This window comes from Corvus cornix, chromosome 9, assembly GCF_000738735.6.
Source record: "Corvus cornix cornix isolate S_Up_H32 chromosome 9, ASM73873v5, whole genome shotgun sequence".
Taxonomy (NCBI): domain Eukaryota; kingdom Metazoa; phylum Chordata; class Aves; order Passeriformes; family Corvidae; genus Corvus; species Corvus cornix.
The window spans coordinates 21,201,391-21,226,306 of NC_046339.1; the positions used below are offsets into that span (position 1 = coordinate 21,201,391).

Sequence of the window (24,916 nt, forward strand, 5' to 3'; positions counted from 1 at the left end):
GACGGCGTGCGGCCCCCCGAGTGCTGTCCGCGCTGTGGGGCTGTCTGCGCCCTGCCCGGCCGCGGGCTGCCGGTCGGGGATGCTCCCGGCCGCGCTCCAGCGGCTCCGGGCGCTGCGCAGCGCCCGCGGCGGGGGCGCGGGGCGGGGCGGGGGCTGCGCCCCGCGCGGGATTGGCGCGGGCCGCGTGATGCCACGTCCGGCGGGGGAAGCCCTGCCCGCCCGGAGCCGCCCCGCCGCCGCTCGGCGCGCAGGTGGAGCGGTGCCGGCACCGCCCAGCCCAGCCCAGCCCGGCCCGGCCCCGCCGCGGGAGCAGCCCCGCAGCCCGCCCCGCGCCCCGCCCCGCTCCGCCGCGCTCCGCCCGGCCCGGCGGCGCCGCAGCCGGCAGCATCGCGGCGGGACTGCCCGGGGATGCAGCCGCGCTAAGAACAAAAGCCCTCTGCGCGCTCACGCTCCGGGGCTTTGAAGCGGCGCGGCCGAACTTGGATCTCTGCCCCCTCGCCCGAGCCACGGCGGCGTCCGGGGCTGAACTCGCCGGCGTCTTCCCCGCACGCCGCGGGCAGTCGGGGCTCTCCCGCCCGCCGCCCTCGCCCGCCCGTCCCGCCGGGGCTGCCCGCGGAGGGGGCCGCACCCCGCGCCCCCCCGGCCGCCTCCGCGCCGCGGGACCTTGGCTTTGCCCTTCGCGCGGCAGGTGGCGGGGCCAGCGGAGAAGGATGCGTGTCTTCCCGTGGGGATTTTGGCTGCTGTGTGTCGCCTCCGCCCCGGCTCGCGGTGACAGCGGCAGCAAGGCGAGGAGCTGCGCCGAGGTCCGGCAGCTGTATGGAGCCAAGGGCTTCAGCCTCAGCGGCGTGCCCCAGGCCGAGATCTCCGGTGAGTCCTGCGGGGGGCCGAGGGCGCGGTGCCCCGGCCGGGGCAGCCCCGGGGCCGCTGCTATCCCGGGGATGCCTGGGCACGGCTCCGGGAGCCGCGGGGCGGGGGAGCGCTCGCTGCCCCACGCTGGAGTTTGTCTCGGGTCGTGGGTGGCGAAAAGTCGGATCTGAGAGGTTTCCCCGAGGGCCGGGCTCCCCTCGCCCCTCTCGACACCGGTGGTAGCATTGCCCGGGCTGGAAGGGGTCTCTCCCCAGCAGTGGCGATGCGAACGGAGCTGTGTGAGTGGGGGTGGTCGCACCAAGTGTTCAGTGGTGGTTCTTTCTTTTTTCTCATTGTCTCGTTGCTTCTGTTTCGAGTACAGCTGAAGCGGGTTTCAGGGTTTTGGTTCAGAAATCAAAAATAATCAGACTGTAATGGGTTTTGGTGTCGGAACTGGAAAATGCCACAAGGTTATGAGAGAAGAATTGATTTATTTAAATCTTTTTCTGGATGGGAAACAAATGTGTAAATGGTATTTGCCACTTACTAAAAATGAAGCAGGAGTAAAATGACCGTGTCAAACGTGAAGTGCAGAGGAAACCTGTGCAACCTACATTAGAGTGTGTCCTCTTGCCTTCATTCTGGCTTTGGATAAATATTGGTTGATTTCCTCCTCTTTGTAGAAACAACTGAAATAACAAAGAATATTCAAGGTCTAGTTCGTGTTGGGTTTGGGTTTGGTTTTGGTTTTTTTCTCTGAAGGTCTGGGGAAAATATGCTGGTGTATGGTAGGGTTTTTTTAAATTCTCGTCTAAGTTTTGATACACTAACTTGTGACCCGTATCTGAGAGCCTTCTCCTCACTTGTGGGAGCTTCCTCCTTCAGACAAAGCATAAAACATGCAGGCGTACGTGCCAGAGCCAACCTACAGGGACACCCCAGTAAAACTGCAGTTTGTAGCGCACATCTGAGCTACAGAATGCCTTATGTTGAATATTTCATCAGGTATTTTTTCAGAGAAACCAATTTATTGTCTGACCTATGAATGGAGAAGGCTGAACCATGTACATCCCTCATAAATGTGAACAAATTAATACTTTCTTTGTCAAGTTACAACTGAGAGTAAATTTCCAAAGTAAAATGAGCAGTCCTCAAAGTTAAACAGTGGGGAGTTTCAGAATCATTTGAACATCATTATTAATAGAACAGTAATTCAGTTGAGCAAGAAAGTGGCTTTTTATAAATTTGCATCTAATTATTGCAGATGTGAATATATTAGCAGCCGTGTTTCAAGTGGAAAGTTCTTGGAAGGCTAAATGTTTACAAACACTCGTGAAGGTGGCTCCAGCATTGTACACAGGGATAGTACTACAGGGCAGTCGCGAGGCTCGCAGCAGCTGTGGCTGCAAGTATCGCATATCGCAGGTTAGCAGCAAGTAAAACGTCTTGTACCTGCAAATTGTTGAGGTTCCAAAAGTGTCAGGACACAGATTTCCAGGATCCAGGAGTTCTGTTTCCTGCTGTTTGTTGGTACGAGCACATACGCTGGCAGTCTCAAGCCACAGTAGTTATAATTGTAGTATCAAACCGGGCATCTCTGGCTGTTACTGTAGACAGGGAATGATATGAATAGACAGATAAATGATATGAAAACTTGAGGAATCCACATGGAAAGTAATATGAGGAAGTGCTTGGAGGAAGAGTGTTCCACATATAAACCTGCTGCTGATACCATTAGCCTGGTGTTTAAAACAGCTAACAGACTTGATGATTTTCATTAGTTATTACCGTGCGTATCTCCTGACTAATACATGTTCTGGAACGTGTTTTTGTGTTGCTGTAGTACTTGCCTTGAGTACTTGCTCAACATCAGTGAGCGTAGATAGAACCTTAGAAATGTCCTGTACGGCATTGTATCCTCTGTGCTTTTTAGCAGCTGTGCAGGTTTTTGCAAAGGTTGGTGCCAGTTCTGCTGTCTCCAAGAAGAGTCTCCAGACCCTCCTTGCAGTATCCCCACAAGTACCAAGTACGGGATCATGCAGTTTATAATTCCACATTTGGTCCAAGTGTTTGTTGCTTCAGGCTGGTTTCAGTGGCACCAGTTCAGCTTGCTGACCATGGGGGTTGTCATCTGCATGGAGCCTTGTCAGGTTACACCCACTGACACCTGTGAATGCATCCACGGGCACACAGCTGAGGAGGGGTAGGTGTCTTCTTCTGTGTCTCAAGTGAAAGGAGAGGAAATGGTCTTAGGTTGTGCCAGGGCAAGTTCAGATCAGATATTAGAAAAAAATTTTCACTGAAGGAGTAGCCATGCATTAGGATGAGTTGTCCGGGGAGGTGGTGGAGTCACTCGGGGATGTGGATAAGGGGTTGGTTATGGTGGTGCTGGGTTGACAGTTGGACTAGATGATACTGAAGGTTTCTTCCAACTTTGGTGATTTTGTGACTGGACAACTTTTGGCTAAGTTAAGAGATGTTGATGAAGTGGGTTCAATGTTGTCTCCAGTTGGACCTGTGCTGAGATTTCCTGATGGTGGTCTTCTCCATGTTTTAAGAACTACCCCATGAACCATGTTTTTATTTTATTTTTGAGCTGTCTGGAGACAAAAGCCCTTCACTTTGTTCCTCTCCAAGGAGATCTTGCTGTTCCTTCTCTCCATTGCTTGCCCTGAAGCAAAGGGGAACATTAATTTCTTAGCCCAATGGCCTTGTCCCCAAAGTGGTGCTGCCGTGCTCGGCTGACCTTGCTCCTGTCTGCTTTGACCTGGCTCCAGGCACTGCTTGGTGTGTGGACGTCACAGCAGGCCAGCCCCAGGAGCCAAACCACACACTGCCTGCACCCCCAGAGCTGCACTGCAAAAGGAGTTCAGCGAGCTCCCAGGATGCAGGCTCTGACTCAGACTGAGATTGGCTGTGTTTGTGTTGGGTTTAGAACACTTACTGCACGCTTTACACCTTCTAATCTGTATTCTTAGTTATGATTTAAGAGGATTATGAATAATCTAGCGTCTCCACAGCTCACCAGAAGGTAGCCCCTGCTTGTGGGTGTATGGATCAGTTGGAGAAGCAGTCACACAGTTATTACCTGGCTAATAGATAACCATCTGATGCAGGGATAGACTCTTGGCTTACCAGATTTCTCATGAACCACCTAGACAGGGTTTCCTGGTTTTTTGCTAATGTTGTACAATGCCTTTAACATGTCTAAGCACTTTGAATGTGTCAGGTGCTGTTATTAAGTGTGTTTAGGGAATACACAAGGTGTTATATCTCAGTACTTTGAAGTCAATGGCAAAATTCCCAAACATGAAAGCAGTGTCTGCTCATGTTAGCAATCCTGACAGACAGCCATGCACTCGGAGTCTTGGGTGACGATCTGCCTGCAAGAGAGTTTCTAAAGCTGGGGGAAAAGCCCCTTACTCCTTGAGTTTGGGAAAGTTACACCACTTGCTCTCGTAAGATGTACTACTAACTTGATCACAGTTTTCCTGCATGTTGGAAAGCATTCCCACTCTCCATTTGGATGACCCACAGCCCTTTCTCTGATTGCTACAAAATATGGGAAACCAGTTGGAGAACTTCCAGGTTTTCTGTTTCCTCTCACGTCTTCTGGAGGTAGGAGGACTCTGTTTTTACTGTCTCATGTTCTTGCTGCCCAGACACCATCACCCCACTGCAGGTCCCCTGCTCTGGTGACTGAAGGGGAGACATACCCTGCTCTAGGGGGTGCTTCTTAGTGCCTGTGTTAAGGGCTGGTCTTAGGCTCGCAGTGTGGCTTATTGATAGAAGAGAGTGAGCCTACGCCACAAAATACCGCACTGTGGGGGATATCCAGCTTTCTCTGACTTATGGGAGTGTCTCGGGATTACTGATGTTGGATGGATGACTGCTCCCCAGAATCTTGAGCAGAGGTAGTTCCCTCATGGACTGGAGAAGACCTGAGGGTTGTGATTTGATGTGGATGTGCTTGGCCCTTGCTCTGTGTTTGGTTCGGACTTCTGCTTTGGTTTGTTTATTCCTGAGATTAATCCTTCCTAGATGTGGCTCGCTGCTAGGTTGAGCTTGTTGACACGGGCAGTGGGGGCAATGCAGCCAAAGAAGAGGAGGGTACAGCAAAAAGCCAGCTGGACTTTGCCAGGCTGCCCATCCAGTCACACATTGTGCGCAGATCCTTCCCTGGCTCCCCAGCTGAAAGGAGTTACAACATTTTTTTTAACCTTTTAGGCTGTATAATTAGGTTTTATGATGAAAACATTGTCAAGTGTATGTGCTTGAGCCCTTTAGAGAAGTGTTATCTAAGTAGAGAACAGGTCTGGCAACCGGCTGGGACTTGATCAGGCTCTTGGAAGGGGGTAATGGAACCCCATCTTGGAGGGTATTTCAGCTGCTGGCACTTCCAAAGTGGGACAAATCTACGTCTGTGGTTTGAAACGTAAAATCTGGGGCTCCTCCAATCCCAAGGAAAGATCTTTACCCATGATTAAAAGGGGCACTCTATTGATCCAGTGCTTTTTGAGGTGGTCATTGCATTTGGGTGGTAGTTCCTGAGGGCAGAGGGATTTCTCAAGATTACCTCCACGGAGGACTCCCAGATGCAACAGGAGGATCCCGTTAATGAACTGGATTTGTTCGGGGCGGATCAGAATGGCCTTTGTATCCTGCTGGGTTTAGAGTGCTGTTTCTGACGAGGCAAAACACAGGGAGATGTGCCTTTTCCTCCATCTGGCAAGTGTTTTGGTAGGAATGTCGGGGGCGGCCGTGCCTGAGCGGTGCGTCCCCGTTTGTGTTGGGCCCGAAGCCCAGGGCAGGGTGCGCGCCGGGCGCTGCGGTGCCGGTGCGCGGCCGCTCCATGTGCGCGCCCGTGGAAACGGGATCCATGGAGAAACGGGGCGCCCTCTAGCGGCCTTCCCGGGCCCGGGGATCTTCCTGCCGGCGTCGGGAGAGCTGTGGGGTGCTGGCGTTATTTTTAAGAGAATCTGCTTTTCTGTCACCGTGATATGGATGACTAAGCTCTCACCACATAATTATCCTTATCAGCTGTGTCTGAAAAAAAACCTATTTCAACAGCTGCTTTTGTTGGTGAAGCAAAAGCCTGCTATATCTTTTTCCAAAAAATTTGCACGGATGTATAGCTGGAGACACTCACCAGCACCGCTGTGTGAAACTGCAGAGCTCACCTCATGTCTCCTTTTCCTGTTCCCGCCCTGCAAGTGCCCTGGTTTATTTAAGAACACATGTCAGTCAATGTCTGGGTTCTCCGGATAGGTTTAATAGGATATGTGTGGTTTTTGGCAGTGATTGTAAAACAGTTGGTTTAATGTTCTATTGCTTTCAGTACAATTGTCTCACATGGAGGGGACCAGATAGATATATTCCTCTGGGTGATTTCAGTAATTAAGAGTGCTTGGACTTAGCCAAAGGCAGGGTGGGAGCTGGTAACTTTGTTATCAAAAATGTGTATTTAAAGCCAGAGGTTTTATTTTCCTTGTAGGTCACAACAATAAGTGAAAACAGAGGCCCTGGAGCACCTGTCCATGAGCAGCAGCTGAACACAGGCTCTGTGCCTGATCCACCAGGGCCCACTGGGCTGGGGAGGGGGGGCTGAGGATCATCTATTTTTATTGCAGCATCAAATTGCATTAGGCACTGTATGGCAGGGGAAGGCAGGATAAAAGGATGGCTCCAGCCTCAGAGAGCTGTTGGTCTGAGCAATATCCTGACCCTGCTCCTGCAGTAGTCTCAGCACTGTGTGGCTGGGGCCAGTGCTGCAGCTTTGGTCTCGTGGCAGAAGCTTGTGTGCTCTTCTCGCTTGTCTTGTGGGACTGTGGAAGTGAGGAGCAGGGTAGTTGGGGGAGTGACTGACAGGTGTCACTGGCACAAGGAGAAATTCTGTATTTGCTTCCAGCATTCAGCTGAGAATTTCAGGGGAAGACCAGGGAAATAGACATCTCAATTCTGTGGACATCCACAGGCTTCCTTGGGGAAAACAGCTTTAATTTCTGTTTGCTGCCCAGGTCCCTGCTGAATGCTACATGTTTCTGTATATTGGGTTTCTTTCTGCGCCCCGTGGGATGCTTCTGTGTACACGTAGCAGGCAGGTAGCCCCAGGGAGGGGATAATGTCAAAACAGCAGGCTGCTCTGGCACACAGTTGGCTCAGCTGGCTCTGCCTGACTCCTGTTACAGGGCAGGTGTTGCCTCCAGACAGGAGTGCTGCTTTCCTGCAAGCAGCTTCCAAGGTGGTGAGTGCACATGTTGCTCCTGCTCAGGGAAGCTGTAACAAAAGCCCCTGCAGAGAGTTGCCTTCACCGAGGTGTTCTGCAGCGGCAGGGTGTCCCCTGATGGAAGCACATCCAGCTCCCCGTGCTCCGAGTGCTGCGCAGCAGCAGGGCTGGGCTCTACCTGCCCTGGGTACGGGCAGAGGGCCTCCCATTGTCCCTGGAATGTTCTGCCCTGCAGAGGGTATGGAGCAAACGCAGAGTCACCTTTTTGGCTTTTCCTCTGCAAGAGCTTTCACTTAGTTGAGTGTTAATTCAGAAAGGAGCTGGACGTGCTACTTCTGGTTGGGTGGCAGGGAAGTCGCCATCAAGTGCCCTCCTCAGCTTTCATCTGCCCCTTCTGAACTTGCTGCATAGATTGAGTCTTTCTGAAAATCCTAAGTCACTCCTTTCTACCTCTATAAGTTAGGCCAGAGTTGGGCCTTCTTTTTCAATTTTCCTCCAAATACTGATTCCCAGGCACAGCTGGGAGAAGGAAGGAGAGGTCCAGTGGCAGCCTGTGGGGCAGACACGCCGCCTGCATGGGTGGTGGCCTGGAGCAAGTCCATAACAGTCTCTTCGTCTTTCAATTTACTTGGGAAAAAGTGACACTTCTCTTTTGCTGTGTTTTACTGACGGCTGTAAGGGTAACTCTGCCCCATCATGATGGGGGGAGACCTAGGGGAGATCCTAAAGCTTGTAGGAGCCTTCATAGCAGTTGCTTGAAGCTTATTCCACTGTGTTTTGTAGTTTGTTTGCACAACATTGCTGTAGCTGCCATTGCATTAGAGTATTTCCCCTCAAAGTTACAAAAAATAGATAAAATTCAAAGCAGAAAATTTCCTTTATTCTCTGTTAGCTGTGAAGGACAGACTGCCCTCTCCTCTGATGTATGTATACCCTGACACTTTGTTGCTCAGAATATATTTTATCCCTGACAGGTGAAACCTGTCTGTAAGTAACATTTGATTCCCAGGGAATCGGGTTACCTCTGTTGCCAGATTGTTCTGCAAAAATAATGAAGCTTTAGACTGCAGACACTTAAAATGCTTGTCTGAACGTGACAGAGCTGTGAGCTTGGTCAATCACTGCTGCCCAGTAATGCGTTCCTGTTTTACTTGGAATTCTTCAGATATGGAAAACTTTTCTTTCTCAAAGTTCAAATAAGCAGAACGCTGTGACAGTTTTTCACAATGCTCTTGCTTCTGAGTTTTAAAAAATACACTCATCACAACTGTGTTGCCTGTATAGAAATTATAAAACTAATTTGATTTTATGTGCCTTTCTGTATAGTGCAGCATGAATCAGAAATACAGAATTACCCAGCTGTTACAGACTCCTGTGCTAGCAACATGAGTAAAACCAGTTTTTCAATTGCCATGCATTCTTCTGAAGCATAAAAAAGAGAAGAAAACAACAACAGAAGTTTTGTGTGGTTTTGGGGAGCAACATGGTAGTACTATGTAGACAGTCAAGCTTTTATATGACTAAAATGCAAATACTCTGACAAATAGTTTTGGCTTGCAAAAAATTAGTATTTTATAGGATTGTAAAACTATCCTGTGTAATTTAGTTGGACGGGCATATTTCTAAAATATGAGTATTTAAAAAATTCTTAGTTGTAATTTTTATTCGTAAATATAATAAATGCGCTGTCAGAAATTAGCATTAATTTTACATTTTGTAAATTACAGATATAAAGAGTCTATTTCAGTCTCTTCTGCTCTCAGTTCATGTTGTTGCATTGAAGTTTGCAGTGATTTCATTGTATAATTGATCCTGAAGTGAGTGCCAAGCACAACAGACTTTTGTATGAGGGCTGCTGTCCCAGAGTCTCGTCTGTTCCTCCCCAGATAAGCTGCGTGGTGCAAATCGGGTGCTGTAATTACCGTCTGGGTCTGGAAGGAGGGAGGTCTAGTCCTAGTCCCCATCTGGATGCAAATTTTCACCATGAAGCTGGAAAAGCCACTTCACTTTTCTTGTTTCAGCAGTTTCCTCTGCCATAAACGCTAAATTGGAATGAGAGAGCTTGAATAACTCACGGGAAGTTTGGTTTATTAAACTCCAGTCCCTAGATGTAAGAGCAGTGGTCTTCTCCCCCGATGCAGTTGCTCGCTGTGCACAGCTGTGCGAGTTTAGAACAGTTGTATAACCAGTTTAGATTTTTACAAACATCTGTTTGGCTTTGTGACAGAGTACCAAACAAGCCCTGCGAAAGAACCCCTCTCTCTCTCTCCTCTTGCATTTGCGGGAGGTCTCAGAGAGACTTCCATGATGAGGGAGGAGGAGGAGGCTGGTATTTTTATTAGAGAGGCTCTCGAGGCCACAGCGTAGCTAAGGGACTCATCTGCTGTGAATTTGAGGAAGGGCTGCACAATAGTGGGAACGCGCGGGTAGAAATGCCTTGGACTCCGCTGCCGGCTCCCCAGGGCCTGTGCCCCAGCACGTCCAGTGGCAGCGGGTTGTAGCAATGCCCCAGCTGTTTGTGTGTTGGGGGGATTGGTGTGGAAGAGAGAGTGGGAAGAGCCTGGGAAGGTCAGAGAAGTGCTCCAGTCTGCCTTTTGCAAGTGGTGAGCTTGGCTAACAGTTGGGTTTGATGATCTTAGAGGTCCGGATTTCCAACCTAAACAAGTCTATGATTTGTGGCAGGTCTGTTCTGTGCCCAAAGCACGAACTTTTGCAGGTGCATGGTGGCCATATGCTGAGCTTGTGATGGGTGAGTGTTACCTGGCCATGTGCCCTGTGCTCACAAACACAGCTCTCATGCAGGCAAAGTCCTCTTTGGGGCATGATGTGATCCCTGTACTTGGATGTGGCATGTGCCTTTGCTTAAGGAATCACTGGTGTGGCTTTAAGTGTATCCATAAATGGAGGAATGGCTCATCCCAAAGCTGGGGCTCCATTGCTCTACTGTCACAGTTGGTATAAAAGTGCCATTGGCATCCAGAGCTTGCTTCTGACACCTAGCCGTTTGTCCCATCTGGATGGCAGCATGGGGGACAATGTGTTTTGCCATATCCATGTTTCCTGCACTGTTCAGTTGTGGGATCACTAAAGCCCCAAATGTCTCCATGCCAAGCCTTTCATATCAGGATGGCTGAGTGGGCTGATTGTGCTGCTCCGTAGGGCAGGACATTCAAGGAAAACCTAAACCAAATGTTGATAGAAATTCTGCAGAACTAATTAAAATGAAATTTTTATTGGTAAATCTTCACAGGTGCCAGCAAATATAAATAAGCAAAGCTTAAGCTGTGACTTTATTCTTAAAATAAATAGAGAGCAAACACCTTTTGACAGGGGGCACATTTTACTTGTAAACCAGGAGAGAAAGCCACTGTGTTGAAATGCAGTATCACTTCTCACACTATCCTGGATCAGCTGTCTGGGAGCTTGAGTTTTGGTTTAATTAGTAACACTGCTGCTACTGTTTGTGTTGCACTGAAGAGATCTCCTGTCACAGTCGTAAATTAAATATTTTTCACTGTTAGCAAAACACTGTGTGACAGATTTTAGGACTGAAATTCCTAAACGTATCTGCTGATGTATGTGTGTCCAGCAGCATGGTGTCTTGTGTTATCCTGCTGTCACTGATATATTTTGAGCACGTTACATCACTCAGGCTGACCTGGCTATCCTTTTTGTCAGCTACAGAAAAAGACTTGTGAAATGTCCCTTTCCAGGGCTCTTCATAGGAGCAGTGGTTGCTCTCAGGGCCTGCTGTGCCTGCATGTGCTGAGACCCCTGGAACAGCAAACGTCCACAAGTGGTGTGCAAAAATAATGTTCCTGTGTTGTTCTGTAAACTGAAGGCTGCAGGGTATGCGTAGTGTAAAATGCATAAAAATGCAACAACTGATAGAAGAAAATAAGTATTTGCATCCTTTATTTTAAAAAATAGTGTGAAGTGCCTTACAGTCTTGTGTTTGGTGTCTGTGAGGCTGCATCTGGAGTATGATGTCCCGTTTCAGGGTGCCTGTCAAGGAAAGGAATGGCTGCACTGGAGTGGGTCTGGCACAGCCACCAAGCTGCTGGTGGGTGCTGGAGTGTGTGGTGCCCAAGGGGAAGCTCTGAATGCTGGGCTTGTTCAGCAAGTGAAGTCTAGAAGAAAGAGGGCTAGAGGAGAGATCCCATTGCTGCCTGCAACTACTCAGTGTGTGGGAACAGAGGAGACAGAGTTAGACTGTGTGGCAGCAGGATAGGAGGTGGTGGACACCAGCTGGAGCTGGGGAAAAACTTTTTCAACCTGAGTGATTGAACACAGGCACAGGAGTCCAGAGGGGTGGTGTGATTCCCATCTCCATCCCTGGAGATACTCAGAGTTTGAGTGGACCAGGCCCTGGAGCATGTGCTCTAGTTTGTCCTGCCTTGAATGAGGCATTAGACTAGATGGCTGCAGAAGACCTGCAGGCTTCAATTATTCTGTGATACTGTGCAAATGTTGTAATTGTGCCATACAAGGATCAGGTGGAGGTGTAGGCAGAGGAATGTTGTTAATGATGGTCTTCTGAGGAGAGAGGCATGAAAGAAAATCCTTCCAGTACTGCCATGTAACATTAGCAATTTTTGAACTTATTTATTAGCTTATGAAATATGACGTCTAGTGAAATCAAAGAGGAGCAACAGTGTTCTCCTACATGAGTAAAAACCTGTGCTGGTACTCCAGAGATCAGTTAAGTTTTCTTCTCTGGCACATGTGTCTGGCATGACCTTGGGCAAGTTGCTTAATCTGTCTGTCTCTCCAATCCCCATCTGTTCATTACTGTCTTTAAATTACAATACCTTGTTTTTGTAATTTGTCTTTGAATTATAAAGTCTTGGAATACTGATTCTTACTATTTCTCGGTATTTCACTATACGGTACTTAGCACAATGGGACCATAAATCTTCATCAGTCCTGTGATACACAAATAATAAACAGTAACAGCATAATTTAGGGCCACATTCTGCCTCTGATCTCATGATGCATAAAGACAGGGGGGTTTTGTTGATTAAAATGCTGTGCTATTCAGCCTAACAAAGATACATGGGCCTTACTGAACAGATTTTTATGAGCCTGTTGTTGGCCCTTTGGTTTGTTGGGGTTTTATTCTGTTTCCTCATTACTCATTGATTGCAGGTATCTAAACAATTTGCTTGGCGGATCAGGGAATAATAAATTCCTTTAATCTGTGTCTCTTTCAGTTTAATTATTGTTAACTCATTACTTAGTGTTTAGTTCAATGGATAATGAACTCCGTTCACTGTGTGGTGAAACAGAGTTGGACTACAGAGACAGAACTGGCTTCTCTGGTTCTTTTGAAGCTACAAACCAAAATTGCAGAGTCACTGAGTGTTTAACTCCAGGTTAGATTGAAGGTTACCAGCAGGCACACTGTGGTTACCTTTGCAGGCTCAATGTAGGTTAACATTATTTCGGTTGGTTCCATGTCTGGCACTGCATTACATTTGCTGCTTTATTTTTAGGCAGTTAAGAAACTGGTAACTACAATGTAGGCAGCTATTTTAGTCTTGATTATAAGACAGTGTCTAATAAATCATATGTAGTACAATCCTAATTACTGCAGACAGACTTTACATTTGTGACTGTGGTAATACTGTGTTGGACTACTTCCTGCAGAGTTTAGCAGTGTGTTCAGACCTTCCCATTTTGGCTACGGCTGGGGGAATAAATCCTTCATTCACTCAGGGGTGCTGTGGTCTCTAGTGCCATGCCGCTGAGCATCTGGGTTCTTTTAGGACATTACCCATTTCTCTTGTTTCTTCTTCCTGTAATTTTCATCATCTTCTCATCCCAGGAGGCTCTGTGAGCCCCACGCAGCAGGCATTGGCCATGGCTCCACGTTGTGCCAGCAGCACACAGGCAGTGCTGGTGCTGAGGGGTCTGTTCCCAACCTCAGGGAGCACACGTGGGTCAGGGTCACCCCCATGGCTTCGCTGTCACATCAGCAGCTTGGTTCAGCCCCGAAGCCAATGACCACCGTGTCACATCTAACACAAACTGAAATACACCTGTGTGGTTTTTAACACCTCGGTTATGTATGTTAAGTTTTCTTGCTAAGGCTGGACACCAGAAACTGGGGGAGACTAATGCACCAGGGAGGGGAGTAGGTCATGTGGAGTCCTGTAACAGTGAGCAGCAGCTCGTTCAGCTGCTGCTGCCTGCTCTGACACCCGGCAGGCTTCTCGCATCCCCCCTCTGTTCTGCAGCTATTCATGCAGCAATCCTTTGAGTAAAAATGCTACTGAGACTTTCCTCTTACCACCAAGGCTGGGACTCTGGAGGAGAGCATGAAGCCTGCAAACACAGCTGCCCTCAGTAGAAATGTGACTTTCCTATCATTAGCCTTTTCAGCTAAAATGAAGTAAAGAAAATAGGGATTTTGGTGAGATCCATGCTGAATGGCTTCTGAAAGTTTGGCAACGTGTCATGGAAAGCTTGAGTATGGCTATATGTCAAAGATCACTGTTGAAATGTTTATTTTGGGCTTGCTACTGTATTCTGCTCAGTCATCAGGAGAAGACAGTTTGTAACATTCATACTGTCTGACCATTTTCAGCACAAATTTAATGCAATGAACTTTCTTGCAAAGTTAACAAGGAGAGAGAACTTGAGAGCCCTAGATTATTAAATTGCTGCTCTGGAGACATTTTTCCTCTCCTGAGGAAGGAGTTGTTTTTTTGCAGTGTCCCCCACAAAAAGGCCTTTAATACAAATGACATTACCCACATTTGCAGAAGGAGAAAATGGCACTTGCCAAATCTGCAAATCACAGTTGTGTTTCTGTCAGCTTTGGCAGTTACGTGGCTTCTGGTAACGCTAATGAAGGCAATCTGCTTTTAATTTAAAATCCTCCCTGCAGAAAAAAAGTAGCTGGCAGTTGAGGGATTCGGCAGTATCCTTGTGTGAAACTTCTCTTTCTTTCTTTTCTATGGTTTGCTTTAGCCAAGGAGAAACTGTTAATTAAAAAATATTCCTAATGTAGCCAAATATGCAGGAATGTACTTATGCAACAACTACCTGTACCCGTTCTGCAGTAAATCACTTTTTTGTTTTCATTTGATGAGCAATTCTAATTAACCAAATAAAAATACTGCTTACCTTGCACTTAACTCAGCATGTTTGCTGCTTCTCAGATGATTGAGGGACCCAGGACAGCAGGTTTTGTTTGGATGACTCCTTTGGATTCAGCAGGGCCGAGGTGGTCAGGCGGCACAAGGCGAGGATAATGCCCAGGGAGGACTCAGCCTAGGGAGCAGCTCCCGCTGGCTGCGGTGGGCAGGGTGGGAGCACCCAAGGGTGCAGGCTCTCCCAAAAGGCTTGGCCTGGCTCTGTGCCTCCTGCAGGCACAGAGCAGGGAGACAAAGGACGGGGGGAAGACAGCATTGCTCAGACCACATTTAAATGCAGTTTCTTTGAAGGCGTTTTTCCATAGTTCAGAAGGTACTGGACCAAATCATGGATCCAGTCCACATAATTTGGTGCTTTGCAGAGCGGTAAACAGTCTGTGCTTGGAGAAGAGTGTGAGCAGAGTGTCTGTGTGTTGAACATACACAGTGATGGTGATGTGGTCCTGCAGCAGAATCATCTAGAAATGATCCAAGTGCCTGTGTGTTGTGATCCCTTGCTTCAGCCCTTGGTCCTGCCCCGGATCCTTTGCAGCAGTTCAGAGGAGCTGCAGGCAGGAGCTACACCCTGGTATTTTGCTGTACAGAGCTTAGGACATCTCTGGAGCTGTAGAATGAGAGAGTTGGGCAGGAGGTACCAGCAGGCTTCCTAACAAGTGTAAAGTGATCAGATAGCCTGGTCAGTAATTGTGGTGCTTCAAGTGCAGTATTTGCGCAGGTCCCACTTGATGGAGCACCGTCAGCTGCAACCAGTCTCCCACATCTGGGAGCAATGGAAATTTTTTTTTTCTTTTTTAAAACTATATAAAGATAGAAAATTTTCTCTAGCTTTAGGAAAACCAAAGTTAAATCTACTGTGGAGTTGTCTTGAACTCATCCGTAACTAGGGTAGGGATTTATATTGTCAAATGATGAAAGCATTTTACACTTTATTGGATTGTGGTGACTTCTTCAGCACTGCATTTCATGTGTGCAGGAAGGTGAGGTTTGGCTTGTTTCACAAATATTTCACAATGATTTGAAACTTGCTTGTTCCTTTTTTCATCACAAATGAAAAATGGCCAAAGCTGTTGGGCCTGTAGCTTATTACCCCTTCACACAAACACTCGTTTTGAAAGGGATGGGGAGCTGATGGAGGCATTGATACAACCTGAAGCAGATACTGCTGCCCTTTGCTGTAATAGGAGTTGTTATAAGGCAATAGCTGGAGCCATATTTTTCTACCCAAAGTCTGGGTGTTCAGCAGGAGTCACGACCACCCCGTCAGGGCTGGTGTAGCAGCAGCTGGTACAGGGGGCTGTAGCTCCAGCAGATCTTCAGAGCTGAGAAGTTGGGCACAGGCTTTTGGGGCGCCCCAAGAGTGCGGTTTGCTCGACAGAACTGACTCCCTGCTCCCATCTGCTTTAAGGCTATACTACAGGGACAAAAATCTGGCCTCATTGCTTCCTCCCAGGGGATTTATCTTGGAACTTTGAAACCTAACCTCCTGCTCCATCCCTAAATTTAAATCCAGAGTTTCTCACTGAAGATAGAACCATATGTCAGTGAAGACTGGGGCACAGCCATCCCCTGTGTATTTATAATCTGCTGTTGCTTTGGGAGTTTGCTGTAGAAACAGGAGCCAGAAGAGGGCCCAGATTGGCAAGAGGGGTTGTATGGGATGTGCACTTGGGCTGCCAGAGTGCTGCCCTGTTAGAGGCATGTGATGAGGCCCCCCCCCCATGCTTGGCAAATGAGCACTGGGAGGGGTGGAAGGATGCTTGGTGTCCAATCCAGAGGTCACCTGAAGTAATCCAAAAGCACTGTGGGAGTGTCATGGTCATGTTTCCCGAAGCAGCCGTGGTCTTGGAGCCTTGCTACACAAAGGAAGTTACTTAAACAGAATGCTCACCACCCCAGCACAGCCTTCTGGAGACTGCAGGCCAGCTGCATCTTCCCTGGTGACCTCGGGGAGGGAGCAAGTGATCTAACAGATGGAGAAAATATATTCTTGTGATTAGTGGGTGATGGGCTCCTCCTAAGCAGAGAAGGTCTGTTCTTTTAATTAATTAGCTGGTTAATATGTTTGTGTAATGGCATGCCTAACTAATGGGCAGTTACTATGAATAAACATACAAATGGTAGTAATGGGTGCAGATGGCTGTAATTACCCAGGTTGGTTCCTGCAGTAATCACACATGCAACACATCAAGTTGGCATAAAAATTGACATGTATTGGGTGATTTGTTTCCCTCCCCCATTACATGTGGTGATGCTCATGTGGCCCTCATCCATACACCCAGATTCCCTAGACTCAGGGCTGGGCTGACCCATTGAGCTGAGGCAAGGCTTTAGATTTTGATGTGTGCACAAGGAACTTGAGCAAGGTGAAGACAACTCTAACTTAGGTTTCCTCTGCAGTGTCCTCCACCCTGTGCTTTGGACTATGTATTCTGCCTGATGATGGTGCAGAAGCAGGGCTTCAGAGCTTCTGAGGTCTTATATGTGGTGTCTGGTTGGCCTCCACAGGGCAGCTGGCCCTTGCTCTGACAGCCAGGCCAAGGAGGGGTGTGTGAGGCACTTGGGTGCCCTGCAGTTGCATTGTAGGAGCATAAGAAATGTCTTACTAGGCCACTCCGTGGGCTGACTCGCCCTGCAGGCTGTGTCTGACAGTGCTAGCAGAGGACACACTTAGGAACTTTCCTGAGTGTGGCTGTGCCACCTTTCTGAAGTCTGTCACTTTGTACTCCCAAACACCCACAGCTTCTGCAGAGCGGGTATCAGGGGTACATCTCTGCCCAGTCCTTCACAGACCTGTTGTCCATGAATATTATCTAAACTCTTTTTAAACCTGCTGGTTAAGGTCTGCCCCACAAAGCCCCATGGCAGCAAGCTCTGTAAGTTCATCTCCTACTACATAAAATAGCACTTTTCTCTCTTTTAAACTAGCCAAGCCCTTGACTTGCATGACTGTTCTTCACTTGGATGAATCTGTAAAAGGACTTTTATTAATAAGCCTAATACTGAGGAGGAGTTGCATTCAAAAGACAATTCAAGGTTTGGGGAAGTGATTGCATCTTCCTTTCTATAAGAGCTGCCTGGAGTAAGGGGACAATATCAGATAGCTGTAGTGATGCAGCTTGAGAAGGGAAATTGAGCTGCTTAGAGCGATTTGAGGACCTGGAACATCCTGGCTGGCAACAGTAGTGGGTGCTGCCAAAACCTCTTTTTGCATCCATGCTGAGTAGCGCTTACTGGAATTAGATGATGGAGTCCCGTTGAGCCAAGTGACTGAGGAGCTACTTTTCCATGAGGCTGAGTTCCTGTTTAGGAAATGGCAAAGACAGTTTAGGGGCAGAATGCATCAGAACGCGTTTCTGAGATTGCTAAGCACTGCTCCAGGTATAAGCCCTGAGCACCATCTGCTCTGGGATTGCTCAGCACAGAGCAGGAGAAGCTGTGAGAGCTGCTGCCACTCCGTGCAGTGCGGATCCAGAGGGAAGCACCCCCAAAGGAAAGCTGCCGGCTGCTGCCCTTCGCCCCCGGGAGGGGTGGCTCTGCTCCGGCCATGGGTGGATGTGTGTGTGTGTGTGTGTGTGTGTGTACCTGCCTCGCACACTGCTCTGGGCAACAGGCTCTGGAAGAATGAAAGACCTGTGGATAATTCATGTGTCTGCACTTCTTTGTGGAGTGCCATTAATCTTTGCATCAGGAGGCCGCTGCTTTGTCTCCCAGCGTTAAACCTTGAAGACTCGTGATGGCAGTTAAAAAGCTGGGGATACAAAGAGAAGTTTAAAGAAGCCTTGTAAGAGAAATTCATGTCAGGGAGTGAATAATCTGAAGGCTCTGTGCAGTGTAAGGGAGAGCCGAGCTCAGGCTGATGACTTCTACGTAGTCAGTAGTGCAGAAAAGAACTGTAAGTATTTCCAAATCCTATGGCCATCCTTTCTTTCTACAGCAAGAACCATCTCTCTTGTGATCAGGGTTTTTTCCAGGCTTTTTTGTCTTTCTTTTAGCAGGTATGGGCCCTGTTAAATATTTACTTTCCAACTAACATTTTTCCTCTCTGGTTCATTTGTTTTGGGACACTATTTCTTGTTTTTTTGAAGCTTGTTTTGTTAGGCTGCTGGGTAAAGCCTTCCCTTTTTTTGACAGCCTTTTTACTCGTTCTTTAAAGCTCTTCTTTGATGTGAGCTCAGAAACACAGATCTTACTCTCTTATTGCTTTCCCCTGTCAGTTTAAAACCAGTTATGAGTACCACAAACTATTAAAAACAATCTAAGCTAACCTCTCAAGTGACAGATACTCAGGGCCTATCTCTTATTTTCAAGCGTGTGTATAGGGCAGAGTTTAGTTTTGAGGAAGTGAGAAAGGATGCTGCTTAAAGAAACACGATTGTGGAGGCTCAAAAAATTGTTTTGGAACCTTCATGTGGAAAAAGGCAGAGCAGTGGAATGTCCTGGTGAGTTTAATATACCAAGAAACTCACTATTCCTGAGGTCTTGCCTATCCTGATCTTCCATTTTCTACACTAATTTTATTGATCCTTTGTTGATAATTGAGTTACCTGAGTTCATTCCTTCTTCAGGAAGAAGGAACATTGGCCTGACACATGGAGTCTGGAGTTGGAAAGAACAGCTGGGTCATGACTTCAGTCCTCTAATACCTCATGCAGCCTAATGCACTGAGGTTTGATGAAACACCTCCCTGTATCCTCAGGCATGTGAAGTGCTGCAAAGGCCAATAATGAGGAGAAGTCAGGCAGAGCAAAACCATCACTGGGGTCCCAGTGCATGTTAGAAAAGGAACTGTAAAGACGAACTCCCCAAGCTTTTTGTTGTTCTCCATGAGAGAGCAGCTTTAGGATTCTCTGAACAGCCCATCTCTGCCACCCCATGAGCCAGAAGACTCAGTTGGTACAAACTAAGTGATGTTTTATCACTTGTCTTGTGCAGTAGTGGTGCTGCTACTCTTTTCTTGCAAAAATACCTGCCACCCTGGAGGCAGGTGTGTGCTGGCAACCCCTCATCATGCACACCAGGGCTCCCCCAGTGCTTCCACCTGCTCCGGCCTTTGGGTCTTCGCTGTAATCCACCCACAAAACCTGTTAGGTCAGGACAGGCCATCTGCAGTGGAGCCTTGGTCCTGTGGGAGTCGGGTGAGAGTAGGAGAACTGAGGAGTTCTTGGGGTCTGTGAACCTTAGTAACTAACAGACTTCTGTTTGCAGACTTCTGTCCATCAGAAGTGGCTGTGTCTGCCAGGTCCTGGAGCTGCTGAACTAGTAATGGGAACTGGTAGAAACCTGGAGTGGAGCACAAGAGGGCCAAGCATAGCACTGGCAAAAGGAAACCAGCTATTCAAGCTGCTAGGAGAAAACCTGGATACCTCCTTAACAATTTTTCTCACTTCTGCAGCCGACTCTGGCATGGTAGTACAAAGCACTGGTGGGACACACAAAAGAAGGAAGCCACCATCACCTTCTGCTAACTAGGTGAAACTATTTAAAAATTTCTTATCTTCGCCTTTTTCAACACTGTCATAATTTAAATCAAAAATTAGTATTTTTCCAATATGTAACTATTCTCAAATAAATATGATTTTTTTATTTTTAGCTGATGGTGTACAACTATCTGGCACTGCTCAGAGGTCCCTGATGTGCTGGGAAAGCTGTTTCTCTAGTTCACTGCTCAGAGGTGCCACTGTAGCTCTGAACAGCAGCAGCTGGGCTGAACTTGGCTGGTTCAGGGCTCTGACAGGCTAAAATAGTGTCTTTTAACTCTATCAGATTGAGTTTCTCATATCTAGACTTTCAGTAAGTGGGGTTTGTAACTTTGCCCTCAGAAGATCTGCCAAGCTCTTTTGCTCTTGCCTTTTTGGTCTGAATTAACCATTTTCTTATGGGCAATTTCCTCATATTCCTTTGCACAGCTGCCTGACAGTCCTTCAGACATCTGCAAAAGCTGGAGTGTTCCTTTGCTGTAATGTAAGCATTTGACTTACCAAATCCCACAGAAGCCTTTATCTTTTTTACTCAAAGGGGGGATGCTTTGTAAGGCCTGTGTCATCCCTGATGGAGATAACATTTTCTGATGGCTTGCATGTGCTGCCTTCTCCCCGCTGAGTTCCTGTGGCCAGATTTTGCAGAGCCCTTGGCACCCAGCACCTGGCAGGAGGCACGAGGCTCTCCCAGCCGAGGCTGCAGGGCTGGGAGCGCCCGAGCTCTCCCCAGTGGCCCACGCTTCTCTCTCAGCTGTCGTTCTCAGCTGCTGGTGGACACAGACAGCTGCTGTTGTCTCAGCGTGGGTTTTGCTTTGTTTTGTTTTAATCTGTCCACTTCATTATGTGCCTGAATTAAAGTGTGCTCTTTGAAGATCTAACCACTTGTCTAGAGCCTTACGGGAGTACTTTTAAAAGTGTGTCCCTTAGCCTCCAAAAATTTTTGATTATAAACTCACACCAGGTTGGGAAATGAGGTGTGTCTGCATGGGTTTTCTCCCTCCTCCCTTGCATTTAGCTGAGCATCAGGATATCTGGCACTTGCTGCATCAGAGGGCTTATCTACAGGTCATAAAGGGGATCTCTCTACCTTGTCCAGCCTGAGAGTTAACAACAGTACCTTTTAAACAGTGCTGCTGGGATGCAACCTGTCCTAGGTCCTAACCTCTGTTGCGGCTCTCAGGGCTTGTCTCTCACCACTGTAGCCTCTGCTTTCACTTTGTTTATGTAAACACCAGCCTCTTGCAAAGGAACCAGAAGTCAAGACAAATTGGAGCTCTTCCTGCGTGTCCAGATCACAGGTTACAGGGCTTTCCAAATCAGCCATCTGTCTGGGTTCCTCTCCTTTCAGCAACATTTGATAAGGCCCCACAAGGGCTGCCCATGGTGTGCAAGGACAGTCTGTAAAGACCTTTCATCAGGATTGACAAGGTGAAAATCACACACAGGGGTCAGGGTGCTGAGGTTTATTGAACTTAATCATGAGGAAAGGATATGCACTAGTGGCTCTGGGGCTAGAAATCTCTGCAACAGAGATGCAGCCAGGAGTTTATGACTTCCCTGAGCAGAGCACCTTAGTCTTCATGTTGCTGTTACATCCTCTGTCAGCCAGCAAGGCTCAGGCCAGGCAGGAGCTTCCGTGCTCACAACAAATGGGGAAAAGCAACGGGGCTGAAGCCCCAGGGCTTCTCAGTTGGCAGCTGCTGGCACACAAAGGATTTTAAGAGTAGAATTTTCAAACCCACCTGTGTTGATTGAACTGCTTCCATTAAAGCTTCTCTTAAAGCTAAACCACTGGGCTGGGAACAAGTGCTTTTGGAATTCCAGTCCAACAGATACCAGAGTCCATTCACCTTGCAGCCCACTGGCTGGTCTCTTTCTCATCCACCGACACCCCCAAGTCCCTCTCCTCAGGACTGCTCTTAATCTGTTCTCCTCTCAGCCTCCTCCAGGGACGAGGCCCTGGAAAGGGAAGGACTGTAAAATCTTGACCCAATGAAAGCTGCTCTTCACAAACCACCCTGCCAGGGACAGGGCCTTGTTGCATGGAGAAGAGGCAGCCTGTGCCTTTGGGTCTGTGCTGTGAGAGGCTGAGAAACACAGACCAGGGGTTTCCAGCAGCAGAGACCTGGTTGTAATTAGGACTGAGCTCCCACAGAGCAAACTGTCTGTGGTTTGGGTGCGTGTGTGTATCCGGAGTGCATTTCCTCTGCCCTGTTCAGTGACAGAGGGGGGAAAAAAAAGCCTGTCCCAGTTTGGTACATGTGTCTACCAGTATGCCTCCATTTGTCTACCAGTATGGCCCCTATTTGATCAGCCTTATGTGGTTTGCAGCACTTGGCAGCTGCATAGTCGCTCCTCTCCTGGATGGGATGGAGCCATGACATGAATTTCTCTTCTCTTGGGAGAGCCACATTAGTGCTGATGATAGTACTACTGCATTTCCTTCCTGCACCGCTTGGCTCTATAGCATATGCCTACCCTGCTCTAGGGGCAGCAGGCTGAAAATTGGTTTGAAGTTGGGCTTGGTGCCACCTTCATGGTGCATCTCCAGAGCCAGACATCCATGATGGGAGGAGGAGAGCTGAAGAGAGGGGATAATCCATCAGAGCAAACATCTGTGTGGCTTGGCAATCCAAGTGCTGATGTTTGAGGAACAAAGAAGGACCAGGGTGAGAACATTGTGATCATTTGTCCCAGGATGGTCTCCATGCCTTAAGAGGTCTGTGGCTTCAGGTATTTAGGGGTTTAACAGCCTTTTTGGACTTTCCCTTTAGGGCTGTGAAATGAAGAACATGTTGGGAGTTTCAAGCCCCTTTTCTGTACTTCATCAGGATGGAGAAACATAGCACATGATTTCCTGCACAAATTCTCCCATCCTGTCACAGAGTAATGAGATGAAGGGGTCTGCCCATCTCAAATATTAGGTCCCATTTTGTCAAGCGAGGCGCAGGAAATAGCAGTGTGGTTTCTGTGCTCTTCTTCAATTTCAAGTCTCCTTGGATTTCAGTCCCTCTCAGAGATAAATTTATTGCAGAAAAGCTCGGCTTTCTGTGTGGTGGGTGCTGGCTGCCCACAGCCTGACAGGGCCAGGGCACTGCAATTGCACCTGGCAGAAGCAATCTTCAGGCTCGGAGGAGTCTGTGTTCATGGCTTTTAAGGAGCCCCATCATGTGCCTTCTCACTTAAATGGAAAGCGTTAAATGGCCTTCTGCAGCCAAAAGGGGGAAATAAGGATAGTCTCCTCAGGGCACTTCTGACACATGCTGACTGCCTGACGTTTTTATAATTCACTTTTTTTTCATTGAGGAAATAGTCTGTCGGGTACGCTGTCATTTTGCCCCATTGCCTGCAATTTCAATTTCTTCATTCACTTTCTGCTTTTGAGACTCCAATTTCTTGGAATTATTCCTTGTGTAATGACTTCCGTTGCTAATTTAGTTCTAAGTGATCCCTGGACAGCCACAACCATAAATGCATGTAGGTGGCTGGGCGATTTGTCAGGGCTCTGCTCTAGGAGATGCTTAGTTCCAGTACTTTTATGAAGTATTTTAAATAGTTATCATCTGGTTTATATCTGCATTATAAAGAAATCCTGAAGTATTGCTTTTTTCATTTTTAAGTCTAAACTTGTTGATTTCTGTTAGCAGTCCCAATTCTCTGGCCTGCCTAAGACATTCCCATAGGAAGCAGAGCTGGCTGTGCCCTGCATGGTGCGAGCTGCCCGTGGGAGCACACAGGGACGTGTCCGTACGGATCTGAGGGAGAAGCATCCCTCTCCTGGTTGGCACAGTCGTGATGGCAGGCTGGTGGCTTGGCCCTCTGCATGCCCCTGGGAAGGATTTGCCCCTTGCAGGTGCTGGATTCACTTTCTGGCCCTCAGCAGTCACCAGACATGGAACTTTGAAAATCTGTCATTGTTATGCAGTGGAGTTGACTTCAAGTATTTCCTTGCTGGGGGTTTCGCATGGATCTGGGCTGCCTGTCTTTAATAGTTTAGCAAAACACAAACTCTCCTGGGAAATAATTTCACAATTAAGCATTTAGGAGATGGGCGCCATGCAGAGCTAACAATTTTATCTGGAGACATTTATGCAATGTTCTTCAGGCTTGTTAAGACCTCTGTTCCCACAGGTCCTAAAAAATATCTGCAGTCTTCTCCCTTGTTAAGGTATTTATTTTCTCCTGTTTGTCCAAGTCCTAAGACAGGCAAAAGTGTGTTGCTAGTGACCAGCAAAAAGGATGAACTGATCATAGCTGGTAAAATGAGATCCCACCTCACTTACCCAGGAAAATGCACCTGTGGAAGGGAGGAACTCGCATTGTTACACTTTGAAAGCTACCATCATGAGTTAAATGATATTTTCCACTCTCTCATTGCCATTGCTGCTTTGCCATGTTGGAAGCTCAGCACGCTGGGGCATATGAATGTTTCATATATGCATATATATATATATCTATATCTATATCTCCTCATCAACTTCTCCATCTGCAAAGCATATCCTAAGAGATTTCAGAGCAGCCACTCAAATAAAGTAACAGCACAGCATTTGCTCTCCTGTTTCGTGGTTGGGGAAATCAAGTTGCCATGAAGTAGAATGATTTGTTCAAGGTTGCTTTGAGCACTCAATATTCAGAATTACATTTCCTATTTTCCTTGATTTTCATTAATATGGTTTCACTCTTTACTGTATTTTAAGAGCGGCACAGGATGGTCAGGGAACAGTGATTGATTCAGCCAGGCTAAGAACAAAATGAAACTGTATTTGTTATATAGACAAAAACGTGATTCCTCTCTCTCTTCCTTTTCTCCTCCACTGCAGATTTAGGCTTGCTTTGAAACTTGTTTTTCTGTGGCTGGCAGCATGGTTCTTGCTGGCCATGTCACCTTACACCAGAGAGCAAAGGTTTGCTGACTGAATCCAGCTGTTCCCAGGCTGGTGATCTAGGAGAGGCTGACTGGGCCAGAGGGACCAGAATGCTAGGGGTGCAATAAAGAGTGTGAATAGGTAAAACCTGAGCTACAAACTAACATACCACAATGTTAAAAAACAGATATCATACAGTTATGGAGGTGTCAATTCACATTAATTGAGAACTAGCTCTTTCCTGGCTTAGCATGCAATTTATTTTTTTTAGTTCTTAGTGCAGACCGTGAATAGATACAATGACTTTTTACTGGCAAGATCATCAGAATCTAGTTGTGTCTC

At 47.5% G+C, this 24,916-nt stretch overlaps 1 protein-coding gene across 1 annotated transcript in view; it reads left to right on the plus strand.

The window, feature by feature from the left end:
• Window positions 1-346: 346 nt before the first annotated feature.
• GPC1 (glypican 1) overlaps window positions 347-24,916 on the plus strand; it is a 200,495-nt gene continuing 175,925 nt past the window's right edge. The window contains exon 1 of the mRNA XM_039556802.1: window positions 347-867. Within this exon, the coding sequence (XP_039412736.1) occupies window positions 711-867 (157 nt within the window). The 5' untranslated portion in view covers window positions 347-710. The remainder of the gene's footprint in view (window positions 868-24,916) is intronic.